Genomic DNA, 22,697 nt, shown 5'->3' with positions numbered 1-22,697 from the left:
ACCCCCCACCCCGACCTTTTAAAATTACCCCCTTAGCCTCAACCACTCTCCCGACCACCCACCCCCCCAAACTTTTTACACATACCTGGTGGTCCAGGGGGGCCGTGGGGAACGATCTCCCATTCCCGGGCCATCAGCTGCGTTAATATAAATGGCGCCGAGGCCTTTTGCCCTTACCATGTGACAGGGCAAAGGTAGCGCCGGTGCCATTTTGAATATTGGCAATAAGGCCTGAGTGCAGGAGATCGCTGCCAGACCCCCGCTGGACCCCCAGGGACTTTTGGCCAGCTTGGGGGGGCCTCCTGACCCCCACAAGACTTGCCAAAAGTCCAGCGGGGGTCCGGGAGCGACCTCCTGCACTTGGGCCGTATTGCCAGTAGTCAAAATGGCGCCGGCGCTACCTTTGCCCTCACTATGTCACAGGGGCCGACTATCGGCCCCTATGACATATGTGCTATCAAATAGGCAATGAGTTTGCATTGAATGATCAATGAAATGCCTCACTCTTATGTAGAAAAATGACAGCATCTTTCCCACCCCATTGACTTTGATGTGAAATTCGTTGATCATTGCAAGGGGAGCAGATTCTGTGCTATGTCCTTGACAAGAGCCTGATAGTCATTTATCTTTTTCAAATAATCTTGAATTTGCTAGTAGACTACCTTTTTCTATCATCTTTTAGACAAAGGGTAAATTAGAAACAAGCCTGTTATGATTTATATTTGCCTGATCTAGTCCTTTTTCTTTCAATAATGGACCAAACATAGCCTCTTTTTAAGGATGAGAGGACTAGGCCTTACTCCAGATTGATGTAATTTATGGAGCAAAGATATGGCAAGAGGTTGTTTCTGAAGGCAAAACAGAAGATGCAACAAATTACAATTATTTCCCCAGATCTGCCTCTGAAATTTTTTTAAACATAATCTACTGATATGTATTGAATTTTCCGAATCAGCCACATTCAGATTATCTGCATTTCGGCAATCATGAGGGATGAATTTAGAAATTCTTTTTGGATTTTTAATATTTTCTCTTTGAAATGAACTGCAAACATGCACTGTGAGGCCTTGCGTCTTTGTATTGATTGGGGTACCCTATTAAACAAATTGGAGACTTATTTTAAGAAACTGTTTTGGGCAATTTTCCACCCTTTTTAGCTAACAAGTGAAGTGGTCTTTTGTATTTTTAATTACATCGTTTTATCTAGTATATAGTGCTTACATGTTTCCAGAGTGGATTGTATCTTGTTTTTGCGCCATTTCCTTTTAAAATGTCAGTCTTGACGTGTAAGCATATACAGACTGGGGTGTTACCATGGTGAACATCAAGCTGAATTTATTAAGTGTTTGTGTGGGATGATCTTATATATAGTAACTGTTAAATTAGTATTCCACATCTTAATTTGCAAATCTTAGGTACTTTCTGTAAAATTATCAGGAAAGTCCTAGCTTCCAACAAATTAATGTCATTATCATGGAGATCTTTCAAAGTGGTCTTTGTTCTTTTTTGCTAATTAAATAATATTTTAAGATCTTTGTTAAAAGTAACTAAGGAATGATCAGACCAGGGCAAAGTTGTAGTGGACTTAGACCCTTTGAGGCCTATGCACTAAGCTGGAAAAACCTTTTTGCAAAAAGGTTTTTCACGTGAAAAATTTTGCAAAACTCCCACAAGTAAGATCAAGAAGGAGATAGAAGTCGGACTGTAAAAATGGGACATGGTGGATGGGTCAGCTGAGTTTGAAGCAGTCTCACTGATGAGTTAAATTTGTTGCTGAATCAGGTTAAGCCCTCCAGTTATGCCTTGAACATAAGAACATAAGAAAATGCCATACTGGGTCAGACCAAGGGTCCATCAAGCCCAGCATCCTGTTTCCAACAGTGGCCAATCCAGGCCATAAGAACCTGGCAAGTTCCCAAAAACTAAGTCTATTCCATGTTACCATTGCTAATGGCAGTGGCTATTCCCTAAGAGGTAGATTTTAAAAACATACACGCGTACTTTTGTTCGCTGGATTTTATAAGATACGCGTGTAGCCGCACATATCTTATAAAATCCGGGGTTGGCGCGCGCAAGGGGGTGCACGTTTGTGCAACTTGCGTGCGCCAAGCCCTGAGTGGGCTGCCCGTTCCCTCCGAGGCCGCTCCGATTTCTACCCCCGTACCTTCCCTTCCCCTCCCCTACCTAATCCACCCCCCCCGGCCCTATCTAGACCCCCCCTACCTTTATTGGAGAAGTTACTACTGCCTCCCGGCAGGCCCCGACACAGGCCGCAGTGTCGGGACACTCGGCCACGCCCCCGGACCGCCTACATGCCCCCAACCATGCCCCGATCCCTGACCACGCCCCCGACCGCCCCTTTTTGCAAGCCCTGGGACTTACGCACGTCCCGGGGCTTGCGCACGCCGCCGAGCCTATGCAAAATAGGCTTGGCGCGCGCAGGGGGGGGGGGTTTGGGATAGGTTTTCGGGGGCTACGCGCATATCCCTTTGAAAATCTACCCCTATGTGAACTTAATAGCAGGTAATGGACTTCTCCTTCAAGAACTTATCCAATTCTTTTTTAAACAGAGCTATACTAACTGCAACAAATTCCAGAGTTTAATTGTGCGTTGATTAAAAAAGAACTTTCTCCGATTACTTTTAAATGTGCCCCATGCTAACTTCATGGAGTGCCCCCCTAGTCTTTCTAGTATCCGAAAGAGTAAATAACCGATTCACATCTGCCCATTCTAGACTTCTCATAATTTTAAACATCTCTATCATATCCCCCCTCAGCCGTCTCTTCTCCAAGCTGAAAAGTCCTAACCTCTTTAGTCTTTCCTCATAGGGGAGCTGTTCCATTCCCCTTATCATTTTGGTAGCCCTTCTCTGTACCTTCTCCATCGCAATTATATCTTTTTTGAGATGCGGCAACCAGAATTGTACACAGTATTCAAGGTGCGGTCTCACCATGGAGCAATACAGAGGCATTATGACATTTTCCGTTTTATTCACCATTCCCTTTCTAATAATTCCCAACATTCTGTTTCCTTTTTTGACTGCCGCAGCACACTGAAACGATGATTTTAATGTGCTATGATGCCTAGATCTCTTTCTTGGGTTGTAGCACCTAATATGGAACCCAACATTGTGTAATTATAGCATGGGTTATTTTTCCCTATATGCATCACCTTGCACTTATCCACATTAAATTTCATCTGCCATTTGGATGCCCAATTTTCCAGTCTCGCAAGGTCTTCCTGCAATTTATCACAATCTGCTTGTGATTTAACTACCCTGAACAATTTTGTGTCATCTGCAAATTTGATTATCTCACTCGTCGTATTTCTTTCCAGATCATTTATAAATATATTGAAAAGTAAGGGTCCCAATATAGATCCCTGAGGCACTCTACTGTCCACTCCCTTCCACTGAGAAAATTGTCCATTTAATCCTACTCTCTGTTTCCTGTCTTTTAGCCAATTTGCAATCCACAAAAGGACATCGCCACCTATCCCGTGACTTTTTACTTTTTCTAGAAGCCTCTCATGAGGAACTTTGTCAAACGCCTTCTGAAAATCCAAGTATACTATATCTACCGGTTCACCTTTATCCACATGTTTATTAACTCCTTCAAAAAAGTGAAGCAGATTTGTGAGGCAAGACTTGCCTTGGGTAAAGCCATGCTGACTTTGTTCTATTAAACCATGTCTGTCTATATGTTCTGTGATTTTGATGTTTAGAACACTTTCCATTATTTTTCCTGGCACTGAAGTCAGGCTAACCAGTCTGTAGTTTCATAGATTGCCCCTGGAGCCCTTTTTAAATATTGGGGTTACATTAGCTATTCTCCAGTCTTCAGGTTCAATGGATGATTTTAATGATAGGTTACAAATTTTTACTAATAGGTCTGAAATTTCATTTTTTAGTTCCTTCAGAACTCTGGGGTGTATACCATCCGGTCCTGGTGATTTACTACTCTTTAGTTTGTCAATCAGGCCTACCACATCTTCTAGGTTCACCGTGATTTGATTCAGTCCATCTGAATCATTACCCATGAAAACCCTCTCCATTACGGGTACCTCCCTAATATCCTCTTCAGTAAACACCGAAGCAAAGAAATCATTTAATCTTTCTGCGATGGCCTTATCTTCTTTAAGTGCCCCTTTAACCCCTCGATCATCTAACGGTCCAACTGACTCCCTCACAGGCTTTCTGCTTCGGATATATTTAAAAAAGTTTTTACTGTGAGTTTTTGCCTCTACAGCCAACTTCTTTTCAAATTCTCTTTTAGCCTGTCTTATCAATGTCTTACATTTAACTTGCCAACGTTTATGCTTTATCCTATGTTCTTCTGTTGGATCATTCTTCCAATATTTGAATGAAGGTCTTTTGGTTAAAATACTTCTTTCACCTCCCCTTTTAACCATGCCGGTAATCGTTTTGCTTTCTTTCCACCTTTCTTAATGTGTGGAATACATCTAGACTGTGCTTCTAGAATGGTATTTTTTAACAATGACCACGCCTCTTGGACATTTTTTACTTTTGTAGCTGCTCCTTTCAGTTTTTTTCTAACAATTTTTCTCATTTTATCAAAGTTTCCCTTTTGAAAGTTTAGCACGAGAGCCTTGGATTTGCACACTGTTCCTCTTCCAGTCATTAAATCAAATTCGATCATATTATGATCACTATTGCCAAGCGGCCCCACCACAGTTACCTCTCTCACCAAGTCCTGTGCTCCACTGAGAATTAGATCTAAAATTGCTCCCTCTCTCGTCAGTTCCTGAACCAATTGCTCCATAAAGCTATCATTTATTCCATCCAGGAACGTTATCTCTCTAGCGTGTCCCGATGATACATTTACCCAGTCAATATTGGGGTAATTGAAGTCTCCCATTATTACTGCACTACCAGTTTGGTTAGTTTCCCTAATTTCTCTTAGCATTTCACTGTCCGTCTCACCATCTTGATCAGGTGGACGGTAGTATACCCCTATCACTATAGTCTTCCCCTACACACAAGGGAATTCTACCCATAAAGATTCAATTTTGTATTTAGTCTCATGCAGGATGTTTATCCTGTTGGACTCTATGCCATCCCGGACATAAAGCGCCACACCTCCTCCCGGGTGCTCCTCTCTGTCATTGTGATATAATTTGTACCCCGGTATAGCACTGTCCCATTGGTTATCCTCTTTCCACCATGTCTCTGAGATGCCAATTAAGTCTGTCATCATTCACTGCTATACATTCTAATTCTCCCATCTTATTTCTTAGACTTCTGGCATTAGCATACAAGCATTTCAAAGTTTGTTTTTTGTTTGTATTTTCATTCTGCTTTTTAATTGTTAGGGATAAATTAGAATTTTTTTAGCTCAGGTGAGTTTTTAGTTACAGGCACTTGGACTATTTTTCTAATTATTGGAACCTCACTGTCGGGATGCCCTAATTCTAATGCATCATTAGTATCCTTTGAAGATACCTCTCTCCGAACTATGTGCTGCTGAGCGACTGTCGGCTTTCCCCTTTGTTCTAGTTTAAAAGCTGCTCTATCTTCTTTTTAAAGGTTAGCGCCAGCAGTCTGGTTCCACCCTGGTTAAGGTGGAGCCCATCCCTTCGGAAGAGACTTCCCCTTCCCCCAAAAGGTTCCCCAGTTCCTAACAAAGCTGAATCCCTCTTCCTTGCACCATCGTCTCATCCACGCATTGAGACTCCAGAGCTCTGCCTGCCTCTGGTGACCTGCGCGTGGAACAGGGAGCATTTCAGAGAATGCTACCCTGGAGGTTCTGGATTTAAGCTTTCTACCTAAGAGCCTAAATTTGGCTTCCAGAACCTCCCTCCCACATTTTCCTATGTCGTTGGTGCCCACATGTACCACAACAGCCGGCTTCTCCCCAGCACTGTCTAAAATCCTATCTAGGTGACGCGTGAGGTCCGCCTCCTTCGCACCAGGTAGGCATGTTACCAGGCGATCCTCACGCCCACCAGCCACCCAGCTATCTACATTCCATATAATCGAATCACCAACTATGACGGCCGACCTAACCCTTCCCTCCTGGGCAGTAGGCCTTGGGGAGATATCTTCAGTGCGAAAGGACAATGCATCACCTTGGATCTATGCTCAGCTAGACTCATTAACGGATTTCTAATAAAGTTTTGAAATGGTTGTTATCTTTTATTAATTGTTCCTTGAGGTGACGTGCTGACTCTTTTGAAGACCATAACAGTTAATCCTTTGGTTAAAAAAAGGAATCTCTAGACCTTGGGGAGTGCAATAGCTACAGACTAGTTTCTAGTCTGTCTTTTGCTGCAAAGATATGAGAGAAAGTTGTGACTAACCATTTTAGTAATTATTTGGAGGATAATGAGCTACTGGATGTGGCCCAGGCAGAGTTTAGAAGAGCATGTAGTACCGAGAGTTTGTTAGTCTCATTGATGGACACTATTCTTCCACCCTTAAATAAAGGAGGAACTATTCTGTTGATTGTTCTTGATCTTTCTAGTGCATTTGATTTAGTGGACCATACTATTCTGTTGCAAAGTTGTGACTCATTGTGAGTTAAAGGCCAAGTGTTTAAATGGATGGCTAATTTTCTTCAGGATTGACATCAGTTAGTTTTGTTTCAGGAAAAGGTGTCCTATTCAGGAGTTGTGAAATTGGAAATTCCCCAAGGTTCTTCTTTGTCTCTGATTCTTTTAAATTTATTTTTAGCGCCTTTGGGGAATTTAATACATTCTTGTAATTTTTACCCTTTTATTTAAGCAGATTTACAGATTGTGGCTTCAATTGGGGAGAACAGAGTTGAGGATATTGTTCGGTTGAATCTTTGTCTAGAGGCCATGCTGACTTGGCTAAGAGACAAATTAGTTATTAATACTGATAAAATAAAGTTGTTACAGATTGATACTGGTACCATTGTTAGGTGCCCCAGGTTGGCAGGGTTAGATTTGGTTCCAAAAGAGGAAGTGCAATTGCTGGAGAGGAATGTGGCGCAGGTTGTTCCCAATTCCTATTTCAAATTGAAAATGATAAAGCAATTGAAACTGTATTTGGAATGATTAGCTTTAAAAGCTATGGCCTATGCGCTGATCCTGTCCCTGTAATTTGATCCTTTTGAGGATACCAAAGAAAACGACTGGAAGACTGCAATTGATTGAAAATGCATCTGCTCGTATTGTGCTGGGGAGATTACGAAGAACTTCAGCCAAACCTTTACTTTTTCAGTTGTACTGGCTATCAGTAGAGGAGTGCTGCAAGTTCAAAAATCTAGTTTTGGCATTTAAAGTTCTTAAAGGAAATTGTCTCCATCATTTGTGTGGAAGTCTAAAATGGTATGAGGCTAGGAGAAATGTTAGGTCAGCAGGGAAACAACTTTTGCAATTGCTTCCTAGTAAGGTATTTTACCACTCATATTTGTTTAACAGATCTTTTTCAGCAGCTATTCAAAGTATTTGGAATGCTTTTCCTTCTTTTTTGAGAGCTGAAAATGATCTGTTGAAATTTCAAAAGTGGCTCAGTCTAAGTATTGTTTGTTTAGATTGTGATTTGTTTATTTGGATTTGTGTGAGGGGATATGTTCTTGCTGCAGTATTGTTTTAGGTTATTTTGTCTAAATAGTTAATATTTTTTCATTCCTCTGGGTGATTTTTAATCTGTAAAGTGATTAAAAATAATGATAAATGTGTAAAAAGCTAAATGTGGGCATTTTGCACAAAATGTTTCAGGAAAATGTCTTTTGTGGAAAAATATTGCAAAAGGCAGTTTCACCATAGTAAGCTTTCATGTATTGTCTACTTGCACAAAGCAGCTCATTAGTGTTTCATTTTGCTTATGAAATGCCAGATTTGGGATCATCTCCCTTGTCCAAAAGCTTGCCTCCTTGAAGGGGTAGTTTTCTGGGGGCAGGAGTGATCCCCACTTACTCCTGCCCTGCCGATGGCTAGTTTCAAAACGGTACTGGCTGAGCTCGGAGGTCCTTGGTATGAGTCAAAAGAACTCTTGAGGCTAGCCATGGCCATTTTGCTTGTAAATTGCTGCTAATGGGAAGGAAAATACTGCTGGTTAGTACATCAGCCTCTAAAAGTAGTAAATTTTCCTAATGAAAAGACAGGGTTTAATGAGTTCCCAGCTGTATCTGTAGCTGAATGTACATATTGTAAAAAAAACAAAAAAATACAAAAACCCAATTGATCATAAGCAGTAGAAGCTGCGTCCCCAGATTTTATAGCATTATCCACATGGACATAAAAATCCCAAGTACCATTAAATTGTTAAAGCAAGCTGAAGTTCCAGTAATAAATTCCCTTATTTCATCTAAAGCTAAATAATCTAGCCCAGTACAATTAAAATAGCCTTTCATTTAAATTACTTCAAAAAAGAATCCGCTATAAATAATGATTTCATATCACATTCATGTACATCTTTTAATTTCTGAAACATTATTGCAATTATACCATCTTGTCTATATCCTGGGTTTGCTAATAAAAGTTAAACTCTGTGGACAAAATTGATGGAGGCGAATGGAGTCTCCCTCTGCTAGCCAAGTCTCGGTAATAAAGAAAACATGGAGGTTATAATCGATAATCAAAAGAATACTTAGACCTCGTTAACATGTCAAGAGGTGGGTGGCATCTTATAGACTAACCAGTTTTATTGAGACATGAGCTTTTGAGGACAGAGTCTACTTTCTCAGATGCAACTGACGAAGTGGACTCTGCCTTCGAAAGCTCATGCCTCAATAAAACTGGTTAGTTTATAAAGTGACACCTGCCTCGTGTCATTTTTGCTACCCCAGACTAACACGGCTATCTCTCTGGAGATTTTAGAACTCGCTAATCATGTGTTTAGAAGAAGCTGGTGGCTACATTATTACAAGCTCAAGAGTGACCCCTTGCTGGTGTTTTTTCTGTGTGAAAGGAAACTGTACGACTAGGGATCACGATATGAAACTCCAGGGGGAATGACTTACCGTAGAACCAACATCAGGAAATACTTGTTCATAGAGCATGTGATGACTGCCTGGAATGCCCTTCTGGAAGAGATGGTGAGGATGGAAACAGTAAACAAATTCAAAAGGACATGGGATAAATACTGCAGATCCCTAAAAGTTAGAGATTAGAAATAAAGAAAAGGGTGAATGGGGTAACCTGCATGCAGCGGCGGTTCCTACCTTCAACAGAAGGCATGAGGATTGCCACCCTTAACCAATTAGCCTTGATGCTTTTAATGCTACTTCAACATGGCTCTCCACTTTGTTGGCAGGGGGATAAGGATAAAGGGGAATTGGATTTAGATGACAGCCAATGCTGGGCTCCAACTTTTTCAATCCGCGGTACTGATATGCAGACGTTAGAGAGAAAGCCCAGGACTGCTTCTACTGCTAAGTCCAAAAGCATAGCACGTTCAAGCAGCAGCGTTGTATGAATTAGCAGGAAGCCTGCTCACCCTGTAGAAACATTGCTAGCAGCAATTTTGTTATGGGTTTGACAGTTGCTTGTCTTTTTTGTAATTGTAAATATTACTAACCTTAACATAAGGCTTGGTATCTGGCAAGGAGCTGCAGTTACTATCATGAGAAACCTGCTGGGCAGATGGATGAACATTTAGTAATTTTCTACCATCATAACTATATTACTGTCCTGTTAGCTGCAGCTTCGCCCCCTTCCCTCCTGTCCTCCAGTGCTGTTGCAAGCAAGAAGGGGAGGGGGAGAGTAGGAATAAGTAAAGAAAAGCCTCTGCTTGATGATCCATCCTCCCTTCTGTTACCACTGCAGTCAGTAGCACACTGAGGATAGGAGGAGAGGGGCTGGAATCGTGCTCCCTGCTTCAGCGCCACCCCTCCTGTCCTCTGCCGTGATGCTCAATTGCATGAAGACTTGAAGGCAAGAGCCACATTTTGCACTTGAAAGAATCACATGTGGCTTCCAAGTAACAGGTTGGCCATCCCTGATATGAGGATCTTATTATTAACAACAAAAGTCTTCAATCTGATCAAAGAACATGTACAGGGGAAGTGAAACCTGCAATTTTGTTTTCAGTTCTAGCTATACATTTTCCTTGAGTCTTTGATGTTGTTGGCCATTATATCCCTATATGAGACATTGCTATAAAATCAATTATTAATCTGAGTGACCCATGCAGGTGGGTGAAGGGGTAAACTAAATATTATTCTAACTGCGTGATGCTTTATTGCTGAATATTCTTCAGTCCATATCATGCTATCCCAATCTGAACATTTTTTTTTATTAGAAATAACTGAAGATGAAAAGAAGAATGAGAAGCCACTTCCTAGAGTTAACATTCATTCTGTATTCTGGATTTTGGCATCAGCTGTTGTGACATATTATGCTGAATTTTTTAAAGTTATGAAAGAGAGTGTACATGAAAGCAGGTAAGGTGATTTTTTTTTAACTCTAGAGATTTGTTGAAAATAGCAGCTTCTGGCTAGGAGAAGCTGACAGTATATATGCTATACTTTATATTTTTATAAAAATGTTACCACTGTTATGAAATACTCCCTGATCAACAATATTGTTTAGTCGGAGAGCAGCCTTAATTCTTTCTGGATAGAACAGTATACATTTTACTATTTTAGTCAGCATGTAGCATTCTGTACAATTGATCACAGTAGTGCTAAAGTAAAAAAAAAACAACCCCCCCTACTCTAGTGACAATGTATGGTATGTATATTGAATTTAGGATTATAGGAATTCTGTGCTATTTTCATGACTATTAAAGCTGGGTATATGTGAGGCCTCAATGGGAGGTTCTTACCTGCCACCATCAGAGGGCCTTGATCGACCCATTGGACTGATTAGTCCTCCCAGCTCCATGGTCCATATTTCTGCTGGCAGCTATCTTGTTCATGTTTGGACACAATTATATTTCTCTCACAGTCTGCACTTTGCCAGAGCTTGGTCCTATGTTTTGTGTCCCTGTTTACTCCTAGATTACTTTGTGTATTCAGCATTCCTGTTTGGTTCTAGATTGTTTCATGTATCTTATCCTCCTGCAGTAGTCCTACACTGCTGCTGTGGGTACCTTCGTGTCTTAATGCCCTGTGTTTCCTGTTGTTCCTATCCAAGTCCTACTGGCTACCAGCACCTGAGGACTCAACCCTAGGGGAAAGTAGCTTTTGCAGGTAGAAGATTCCTGTCTCTACTTCAGTTAGAATCAACCAATCTCACTCTGTCTGTATGCTGCCTGCTCTTGGCCTTGGAATAATACCTCTGCCAGACTACACCATTGCATCAAGCCCTGGCAAAGTGGACCCCACTGAGCATGACTTGATTTTTCTTGACTTCAACCCGTGCCTGTCCAGGTATTTCTCATGTCAAAATTTTGCAGTTCAAAAGAATAATTTTCTCATAGATAAGCAGCTGAATTAGCCATGTTGTCTGGGTACATCCTCTGTGCCACTAGATGGCAGAGCTCTCTAAGATCACCCAAAGTCTTTTGGTTAGGTGTTCCTCCCTGCATACTAGCCGTGTCTCCTCGAGGCTCCTCAGTCTGTGTTTTTCTGTGCGACTGAATGCACGCGGAGCTCTTCTCTCTGTGAGGAAAAGAAAACTTCTGAGGAAAAAAAAAACCTGACAGGAAACTGTTCAAACCTTGGGAAAGGATAACTCCCTTCACTAAACATGCCTAGACCAGGCTTTAAGTTTTGTGAATGTGGGAAAATTATGTCTGTGACAGACAGACATCAATTTTGTTATTTGTGCCTTGGGCCTAGACATGACCAGCCAAATTTCCAGGATTGCGGCCGCATGTCCCCATGGGCACAGCACCAAAAGGCATAAAAAATTGCCCATGTGAGAGAGGGAGCTTCGGGCTCGTATGCCTCCTCTGAAACTTCTATTAAATCTGCTCCGGGACTGAAGTGGACTCCAAAGCCCAAGGCCATAGAAAGGCTACCTCTGTGGACCCTCCGAGTTCAAATAAAAGTAAAAATTTGAAAATCCAACTGACGCAGGATGCGGAAGATGCGCTGAGGACACATTCTGCGTTGCATATGTTGATGCCTCGTGACGTCGAGGCATACTCGACGCTTAAACGTGTCGAAGAAACTTCACTGCGTCAAAGTACCGAAGCGCCCAAGGAACAGCGATGCACCGACACATCGACAAACCCAGGATACTGCGTCGAGGCCGAAACACGGCACACAGCTTTTAAAACCGACGCTGCCGACACAACCAGTCACAGTGCACAAAAAAACACCATACTGGACATAAAAGAAGAAGTCCTTCACATTGATGTTATCACTCAAAGAAAGTCCGTCTCCCCCACGGAGATCCGACTCTTTTACTTCCTTTACTTCTTTGGAAGTTCTTTCTGTACGGTCTATGACTTCTCATCGGTACGAAGACCCATATCAGCCAGAACCACTTCATTTTCCACCAGTTCATTTGCCCGTGAGTGAGGGTCATCCTAAGGCTCTGGACGCTAAAGTTTCAGAACCAGATATATTATCACCACATTCTCAAAAACAGCCGAAACCGTCTACTTCAACTTCGGCTTCGAATACCATCTTGCAAATTACCAACATTTTATCTCAATTTTTGGAATCCGTTGAAAAACAAAATCAGTCACTATCTACTGAACCGCAAGAGATGCCCTCTTCCCCTCAACTGGGACCAGCGCCAACGACATTGCCTAGAGCACATTCGCCTCAACCGCTTCACTCTTCACCTTCATCTTCTTCTCCTGTATCATAAATGGGATACCCATCTGATCCACAGGAGTTGCCACCGGAGCCAATCTCCCCGCCGGAAGATCTAACCTACTCTCAATTTCTGGAAAAAGTGGGTCTCCGGTTGGGCGTAGAAACCAAAAAGATACCAGACCCCAGGCAAGAAATGTTTGGTGTCCTTAAAATTTTTGACACTCCTGCTGAACCTACAGCACTACCTTTGCATCCAGTTTTGGATTCACTCTTAGAAAAGTCCTGGGACTCTCCGTTTTTCACCTTGCCCACCTCGAGAAAAACAGACTTAAAATATAGAATGAGTGACTCACCTTTCTAGACTAACATACAACTACCACATGCTTCAGTGGTGGTAGAATCAGCCATGCAGAAAGAATGTGGCACATTTAAAACTAATCAGAGAAAGTTCTTTTTCACTCAACGCACAATTAAACTCTGAAATTTGTTGCCAGAGGATGTGGTTAGTGCAGTTAGTATAGCTGTGTTTAAAAAAGGATTGGATAAGTTCTTGGACGAGAAGTCCATTACCTGCTATTAATTAAGTTGACTTAGATAATAACCACCGCTATTACTAGCAAAGGTAACATGGATTAGACTTAGTTTTTGGGTACTTGCCAGGTTCTTATGGCCTGGATTGGCCACTGTTGGAAACAGGATGCTGGGCTTGATGGACCCTTGGTCTGACCCAGTATGGCATGTTCTTATGTTCTTAAGGAAAACCAGGCTGTACTCCAACAATCCACCAGGTCGTGACAATAAAACTCTAGATGATTTCGCAAAAATTGCTTATCAATCGGGAGTTCTAAACGCCAAAATACAAAATCATCAATTTTATGTGGCGCAATACCTCTTTGAATGTCTCCAATCTTTGAAACCTATTCTACAGCAGGGATCGCTTGATTATACCACTCCACCTGAATTCCATGTTATGGAAGAAGGTCTTCGTCATCTCGTGCACTCAATTTATGAGGGATTTGAAACCTCAGCAAAAACATCAGCTAATGCTATTGCAGCCAGGAGACTAGCTTGGCTACAGGCAAGCATCATACGTGATGACGTACATGAAAAGCATGCCAACCTTCCCTGTAGACGAGACAACTTATTCGGAGGCAAGTTAACGGAGATTGTGCTAAATTAAAAGAACAAAAGTTAGCAGTACTCTCACTAACTCAGCATGAGACACTATCCTCTAAACAACCATTCGGTTCATATAAAAAACCTTATCCCAGATGGCAGTATCGGCCTTACCCTTCCTTTAGGCTACAACAATACCCTAATCCTCGACAACAGTCTTATCAACAACCAGCTCCTCGCCAGTGACCACGTACTCCTCGTCAACCACGCCAGGCAGCTGATCCTCGGCCACCCAAAAACCAACACATTTTTTAGGGATAACACGGCCGCCACTACCCAACCAGAAAGTTGGAGGATAGCTGTCCCACTTGCTTTCTCAATGGAGCACTATAACATCAGACACATGGGTCCTCAATATCATACGGGTCAGATACTCTCTCAAATTTATATCCCTTCCGTCACTACCTCACCCAGTGGTACCCAAGCACCATGGAGTTCATTGGAAAATTCTCCTTCGGGAAGTGCACCAGCTACTCCATCAGCACTGCATACAGGAGTTACCTCCATCCCAGTACCACAAGGGATTCTACTCACAATACTTCCTCATTCCCAAAAACTCGGGGGGACTCCGCCCTATTCTAGACATACATTCCCTCAACAAATTCATGCTGAAGGAAAAATTCAATATGACTTCTCTCAAGTTAAATGTAAGACATTGATAAGACAGGCTAAGCGAGAATTTGAAAAGAAGTTGGCCGTAGAGGCAAAAACTCACAATAAAAACTTTTTAAAATATATCCGAAGCAGAAAGCCTGTGAGGGAGTCAGTTGGACCGTTAGATAATCGAGGGGTTAAAGGGGCACTTAGAGAAGATAAGGCCATCGCAGAAAGATTAAATGATTTCTTTGCTTCGGTGTTTACTGAAGAGGATGTTGGGGAGGTACCCGTAATGGAGAGGGTTTTCATGGGTAATGATTCAGATGGACTGAATCAAATCACGGTGAACCTAGAAGATGTGGTAGGCCTGATTGACAAACTAAAGAGTAGTAAATCACCAGGGTTCTAAAGGAACTAAAAAATGAAATTTCAGACCTATTAGAAAAAATTTGTAATCTATCATTAAAATCATCCATTGCACCTGAAGACTGGAGAATAGCTAATGTAACCCCAATATTTAAAAAGGGCTCCAGAGGTGATCCAGGAAACTACAGACTGGTTAGCCTGACTTCAGTACCAGGAAAAATAGTGGAAAGTGTTCTAAGCATCAAAATCACAGAACATATAGAAAGACATGGTTTAATGGAACAAAGTCAGCATGGCTTTACCCAAGGCAAGTCTTGCCTCACAAATCTGCTTCACTGTTTTGAAGGAGTTAATAAACATTTGGATAAAGGTGAACTGGTAGATGTAGTGTACTTGGATTTTCAGAAGGCGTTTGATAAAGTTCCTCATGAGAGGCTTCTAGGAAAAGTAAAAAGTCATGGGATAGGTGGCGATATCCTTTCATGGATTACAAACTGGCTAAAAGACAGGAAACAGAGAATAGGATTAAATGGACAATTTTCTCAGTGGAAGGGAGTGGGCAGTGGAGTGCCTCAGGGATCTGTATTGGGATACTTATTTTTCAGTATATTTATAAATGATCTGGAAAGAAATACGACGAGTGAGGTAATCAAATTTGCAGATGACACAAAATTGTTCAGAGTAGTTAAATCACAAGCAGATTGTGATAAATTGCAGGAAGACCTTGTGAGACTGGAAAATTGGGCATCCAAATGGCAGATGAAATTTAATGTGGATAAGTGCAAGGTGATGCATATAGGGAAAAATAACCCATGCTATAATTACACAATGTTGGGTTCCATATTAGGTGCTACAACCCAAGAAAGAGATCTAGGCGTCATAATGGATAACACATTGAAATCGTTGGTTCAGTGTGTTGCGGCAGTCAAAAAAACAAACAGAATGTTGGGAATTATTAGGAAGGGAATGGTGAATGAAACGGAAAATGTCATAATGCCTCTGTATCATTCCATGGTGAGACCCCACCTTGAATACTGTGTACAATTCTGGTTGCCACATCTCAAAAAAGATATAATTGCGATGGAGAAGGTACAGAGAAGGGCGACCAAAATGATAAGGGGAATGGAACAGCTCCCCTATGAGGAAAGACTGAAGAGGTTAGGACTTTTCAGCTTGGAGAAGAGACGGCTGAGGGGGGGATATGATAGAGGTGTTTAAAATCATAAGAGGTCTAGAACGGGTAGATTCGAATCGGTTATTTAGTCTTTCAGATAATAGAAAGACTAGGGGGCACTCCATGAAGTTAGCATGTGGCACATTTAAAACTAATCGGAGAAAGTTCTTCTTCACTCAACGCACAATTAAACTCTGGAATTTGTTGCCAGAAGACGTGGTTAGTTCAGTTAGTATAGCTGTGTTTAAAAAGGGATTGGATATGTTCTTGGAGGAGAAGTCCATTACTTGCTATTAATTAAGTTGACTTAGAAAATAGCTACTGCTATTACTAGCATCAGTAGCATGGGATGGACTTAGTTTTTGGGTACTTGCCAGGTTTTTATGGCCTGGATTGGCTACTGTTGGAAACAGGATGCTGGGCTTGATGGATCCTTGGTCTTACCCAGTATGTCATGTTCTTATCCATTCTCCCCTTCCTACAACCGAAAGATTGGATGTGCTACATAGATTTGAAAGATGCGTATGCCCATATACCAATGAATACCAATTCTTGGACTTCCCTATGTTTTCAGACGTACATGAGGCATTTCCAGTACAAAGTACTTCCGTTCGGCCTCTCTTTTGCATCAAGAGTATTCACGAAATGTCTAGCTGTAGTGGTGGCTTATTTACTCGAGAAGGAGTTCAAATCTTTCCCTATCTAGATGACTGGCTGTTAGTAGCACCCAATCCAGTCCTTCTACGAAAAAATCTACTTCAAACGATAAACTGCCTAGACAACCTAGGTCTTCTCATAAATTACGAAAAGTCGTCTCTGCAATCAACACAAAAGCTAACCTTCATAGGGGCTTCTATAGACACTGTTCAAGACAGAGCTTTCCTGCCACAACCTCGAGCATTAGCATTGGCCCAGAATCTCTTACCACTTGCCAGAACGTCAGCATGTCAAGTCTTAACCTTACTGGGTCACGTGGCAGCATGCATCTATGTGGTCCCACACACGAGACTACATATCCGTCGTCTACAATGGGGCCTAAAAACACAATGGTCTTAATTCCTAAGTCCATTATCCACATCTGTACGACTAACGACCAACACGAAAATAGACCTTTGTTGGTGGCTAACCCCACCAGCATTGTCAGGAGGCTCACCTCTCAGACCCCTACGAAATCAACTGATTCTGACCCCAGATGCCTCCCTCAAAGGCTGGGGAGCCCATCTGTCCGACCTTCAGACTCAGGGATTATGGTCCACCCAAGAATGCAAGTATCACATACATTTGCTGGAATTGAAGGCTATCAAGTATGCCCTCCAGGCCTTTTAACACATCCTTCTATGCCACGTCGTCATGTTCCACACGGATAATCAAGTGGCAATGTTTTACATAAACAAGCAAGGCGAGTCCAAGGAGATCTCTCTCCAAGCCACATATCTAACCAGGATCAACAACTCCAAGGCAGACAAGTTGACCAGCATATTTCACCCACACGAGTGGGAGCTCAATTAAAGTGTCGCCAACCAACTCTTTTGCATTTGGGATCTTCCCTGAATAGACCTCTTCGCAACAGAACACAACAAGAAAGTCTATCTTTTTTGCTCAGTGTACCCCAGCACATGCCGGTTGACACAAGATGCCTTTCTCTTGGACTGGTCTCAGGACCTTTATGCGTTCCCTCTTATTCCACTGATCTCCTGAACAGTACAAAGGTGCATCGAGGACTGTTCGAATCTGATTCTCATTACTCCAGCATGGCCACGTCAACCGTGGTACAGCTACCTAGTTCAACTGTCAATTTCCAAACCGAAACCGCTAGGAAATGCCCCCAACCTCCTCACCCAGCAAGGAGGATCAATGCTCTATCCACTACACGCATCACTGAATCTCACTGCATGGAGATTGAAAGGGTCTCATTCCAAAATCTGAACATTTCACCTCAACTGGAAGATATGTTGATCGCATCTAGGAAACCATCAACACGACAAAACTACCAACGCAAATGGGCATGTTACGTATCCTGGTGTTCCTCAACGAACGCAGACCCACTGACGTGTCAACCGGAACTTCTTCTAAGTTACCTCCATCTACTTTATACTCAAGGTCTGGGCACTGCCTCTCTTCGAGTCCACATTAGCGCGATAGCAGCTTACCACACTCCCCTCAATGGGGAATCAATAGCCTGTCATACTCTTATTTCTCTCTTTATAAAGGGTGTTCTATGTCTGCGACCCCTCCTTACGAAAGCCACCAGTACCGTGGGATATCAACCCAGTTCTGGAACAACTCATGTTACCAACTTTCGAACCAATGGACAGCTGCCATCTTCGATATCTGTCCTGGAAAGTACTGTTTTTAGTTGTCCATACATCTGCAAGGCGAATCAGTGAACTTCAAGCACTGGTATATTTCCCACCTTATCTAGAATTCTACCACGACAGGGTGACCCTATGTACACATCCTAATTTTCTTCCAAAGGTGGTCTCCACCTTTCACTTGAATCAGATCATTACTTTGCCAACTTTCCATCCAAAACCGCATGAAATGACAGCGAGCGATGTCTCCATAAATTGGACTACAAACGTGTACTTGCATATTACAAGAAACAAACTCAGTCTACTAACAGACATTCCCAGCTTTTCCTCTCTTTCAATCCAAACGCTCCAGGACTTCCTGTATCTAAACGAACTTTATCATCCTGGATATCTAACTGCATCCATTTCTGTTACAAAAACGTTCTGAATCCTTATCCTCCACACCCAAAGCCCATCAAGTGCGAGCAATGGTTACCTCCGTCGCAAATCTTCACAATGTCCCTATCTCAGACATCTGCAAAGCAGCTACATGGTCATCACTGCACGCTTTCACATCTCATTATTGCTTAGACAAGCAAACCAAAGACGATGCGGTGATGGGGCGGATAATCCTAACCAAGAGCACTTCTACTTCATCTCACATATAGGAACTGTCCGCCTATTATATAGTATTGAGCGTTCAATTACATATAAACACTTGCATAACATTTTCGCTCAATACTTCAGCTGGTGATTCCCAGACAGCATGGCTAATTCAGCTGCTTATCTAGGGGAAAAAAAGCAAGTTTGCTTACCGTAAACGGTGTTTTCCGTAGATAGTAGATGAATTAGCCATGCTGACCTGCCCGCCTCCCCAGACAGTTCGGCATTGCATTTCATCTTGCTTTGACATAGGCTCGAGGAGACACGGCTGGTATGCAGGGAGGATCACTCAAAAGACTTTGAGTGATCTTAGAGAGCTCCGCCACCTAGTGGCACGGAGGACATACCCAGACAGCATGGCTAATTCATCTGCTATCTACGGAAAACACAGTTTACAGTAAGCAAACTTGCTTTTTTCAGAATATTAAGAATTCTTAAGCTACTGAGAGCCTCTGTTTTGGATTTCAGTTTATGAAGAAACCAGGAGAATGGATCTGTGATATTTGCATTTAAGGATAACACTACTACTGTTTGTTTGGTTTTCCAGTGCGCTCATCCAAATACATGTAGTTCTGTAAAAGCTGCTATTCATTCACCTAGATTTGTTTGACAGTTTTGGGACTGCAGGGTAGCTTTGTGAGAAATGCGGAACTGCAGCAAATTAAGTTGCTTGTCCCACTCTGAATCTGTTTCTTCCTCTGTTGACTCTGGCTCCAGCAGCTCCATGTGGGCCGTTCCAGTCCCAGCTGTTCCAGTGATTCTCTGTCCAACTACTCTAGTTCCAGCAGCTCCCATTCCTGCACCGGTTAATCCAGCACCAGTTGTCTGTATTGGTTCAGCTCCATTTCCTGTATCGGTGAATTTGGATCTAGTTGTCCATAATGCTCTGGTATAATCTGCATTATTTAAGCCAAATCCTGCACTGATGTATCCAGCTCCAGTTGTGGCTACTCAAGGCACAACAGATCCTGTGGAAGTACCAGCAGACATTCTCCAGGAAATTGTTCCAGGATTCGAGGACAATATCTGTATCATGTCTCCAGCTCAGTTTTAGTCAGCACTGAAACTACTAATTCCAGTTTTGATGGCTTTAGTGATTCCATTCCTAACATAAGAACATGCCATACTGGGTCAGACCAAGGATCCATCAAGCCCAGCATCCTGTTTCCAACAGTGCCCAATCAGGTCATAAGAACCTGGCAAGTACCCAAAAGCTAAGTCTATCCCATGCAACTGATGCTAGTAATAGCAGTGGCTATTTTCTAAGTCAACTTAATAGCAGGTAATGGACTTCTCCAAGAACTTATCCAATCCTTTTTTAAATCCAGCTACACTAACTGCACTAACCACATCTTCTGGCAACAAATTCCAGAGTTTAATTGTGCGTTGAGTGAAAAAGAACTTTCTCCGATTAGTTTTAAATGTGCCACATGCTAACTTCATGGAGTGCCCCCTAGTTCTTCTGTTATCTGAAAGAGTAAATAACAGATTCATATTTACCTGTCCTAGTCCTCTCATGATTTTAAACACCTCTATCATATCCATCCTCGGACGTCTCTTCTCCAAGCTGAACAGTCCTAACATCTTTAGTCTTTCCTCTTAGGGGAGCTGTTCCATCACCTTTACCATTTTGGTTGCCCTTCTCTGTACCTTTTCCATCGCAACTATGTCTTTTTTGAGATGTAGCAACCAGAACTGTACACAGTATTCAAGGTACAGTCTCGCCATGAAGCGATACAGAGACATTATGACATTTTTCGTTTTATTCACCATTCCCTTTCTAATAATTCCCAACATTCTGTTTGCTTTTTTGACTGCCGCAGCACACTGAACCGACAATTTCAATGTGTTATCCTCTATGACACCTAGATTTTCCTTGGGTGGTAGCCCCTAATATGAAACCTAACACTATGTAGCTATAACATGGGTTATTTTTTCCCTGTATGCATCACCTTGCACTTATCCACATTAAATTTCATCTGCCATTTGGATGCCCAATTTTCCAGTCTCACAAGGACTTCCTGCAATTTATCACAATCCGCTTGTGATTTAACTACGGTACTCTGAATAATTTTGTATCATCTGCAAATTTCATTACCTCACTCGTCGTATTCATTTCCAGATCATTTATAAATACATTTCCGTGGTCATCAAAAAGTCTTTCTTTAAACTGCATTTACTGAAACGCCTACGTCCCCTGTTGTTCTTACAAGAGTTCTGTACGGTATTGCAATCGTTAATATTTTCTGGACTAGACTATTGCAATGCCCTTTATATCGGCCTACCTGACTCTACACTAAACTCTTTACAATTAGTGCAAAACACAGCAGCACGAATACTTGTTGGTTCAACACGCAGAAGTCACATCACACCAATACTTTACTTCCTTCATTGGCTTCCTATAAAATTCAGAATTATGTATAAAGTTTTAGCAATCATTCACGCTCTTATCCATTACACTTCATCAACCTGGCTATGTACGACTTTACGCATTTATAAACCAGCTAGACAGTTGTGGTCCTTATCAAAAAATCTTTTAGATGTACCCACAATCAAATTAGCAAGATTAGAATTAACCCGTAAGAGAGCTTTTTCTGTGGTAGGTCCGTCTTGTGGAATTCTTTACCAGACTCCCTTAGATTCTTATCATCTGTGCATCAATTTAAGAAATCCTTAAAAACTTACTTGTTCAAAAAGCTTTTATTTCCTAGCGTGTAGCAGATGGACTCAGGACCAATGGGTAAAGTGTACTCGTCATAGCAGTTGGAGACGGATCAGATTTCAATCTGACATCAGCCCTTAGTACATATACCCCTGCAGGAAGTGCAGCTCTTCACTATTTTCCATCTCCATAGCAGTTAGGGACTATCTGCACGCTCTCACAGCGTTAGAACAAAATTCAGCGGAGAAAACCCAAATTCAGAAGAAAACTTACCTCTGAAGATGAGCCCCGCTCTCCTGCGGTGATACCCTCTGGTCCCTCCCCCAGTTGAGAATTCCCGAGGTGATTTCTGTGGTCCCTCGGAGGTAAGCCTCGGTCTGGCGGCCGAATTGCGGCGAGGACTTAGCTCCCGATCTCGGGCACGGCTGAAAGGCAGCGGGTGCACCCTCGAGTGCGGCGGTGAAGGTATTTTCCCTCTTCCCCCGCAGCCTGAGACCGCCCGGGATGAAACTGGGAAGTGCCGAAGACGAGGTAAGGTAGAAACCTTAAGCATAGGCCCCGGTCTCCGAGGTTCGAGGAGTCGCACAGGTCCCCGGCCGGGACCTGTGCCACCGGGTTGATCCGCCCTAGTAGGGCCAGGCCCCGGTTAGTTTCAAGGGTCCTCCCACGTGGAGACCCTCCGAAGTGGTCGCCATATTGCCCGTGTCTACGCGCACAACTCGCACGCACATCTTAGACATGCCGGAGCGCATAAAAAGAAGGGTTTACACGCCTACAGCCATGGCAGCACCGGGAACGGAGCTCAAGGCCCAAGGCCTCTGCCCAGCATGCCATATCAAAGCCACACAAGGTGAAGAGGCCAACGCCCTGTGCGCCCAGTGCGAGGAGGTCCTGGGAGATCCAAGACAGGGCCAGTCCCAGCCAGGACCGAGTACTAGCTCACATAAGAACATGCCATACTGGGTCAGACCAAGGGTCCATCAAGCCCAGCATCCTGTTTCCAACAGTGGACAAACCAGGCAATAAGAAACATGGCAAGTACCCAAAAACTAAGTCTATTTCATGTTACTGTTGCTAGTAATAGCAGTGGCTATTTTCTAAGTCAACTTAATTAATAGCAGGTAGT

General features: G+C 42.5%; 1 protein-coding gene across 4 annotated transcripts in view; it reads left to right on the top strand.

Annotated features, from left to right (window-relative positions):
* TMEM128 (transmembrane protein 128) overlaps positions 1–22,697 on the top strand; it is a 111,599-nt gene that overhangs the window by 3,410 nt on the left and 85,492 nt on the right. For all 4 annotated transcript variants that reach the window (XR_003854757.1, XM_029590973.1, XM_029590966.1 and 1 more), the window contains exon 2: positions 10,230–10,371. Coding sequence is in view for 3 of the 4 variants with exons in the window: in XM_029590973.1 (XP_029446833.1) it covers positions 10,230–10,371 (142 nt within the window). In the remaining variant the exon portion in view is untranslated. The remainder of the gene's footprint in view (positions 1–10,229; positions 10,372–22,697) is intronic.

This window comes from Rhinatrema bivittatum, chromosome 1 (genome assembly GCF_901001135.1).
Source record: "Rhinatrema bivittatum chromosome 1, aRhiBiv1.1, whole genome shotgun sequence".
NCBI classification, from domain to species: domain Eukaryota; kingdom Metazoa; phylum Chordata; class Amphibia; order Gymnophiona; family Rhinatrematidae; genus Rhinatrema; species Rhinatrema bivittatum.
The sequence above is the reverse complement of the archived record's forward strand: the minus strand, read 5'-3'. Positions and strand labels throughout refer to the sequence as shown.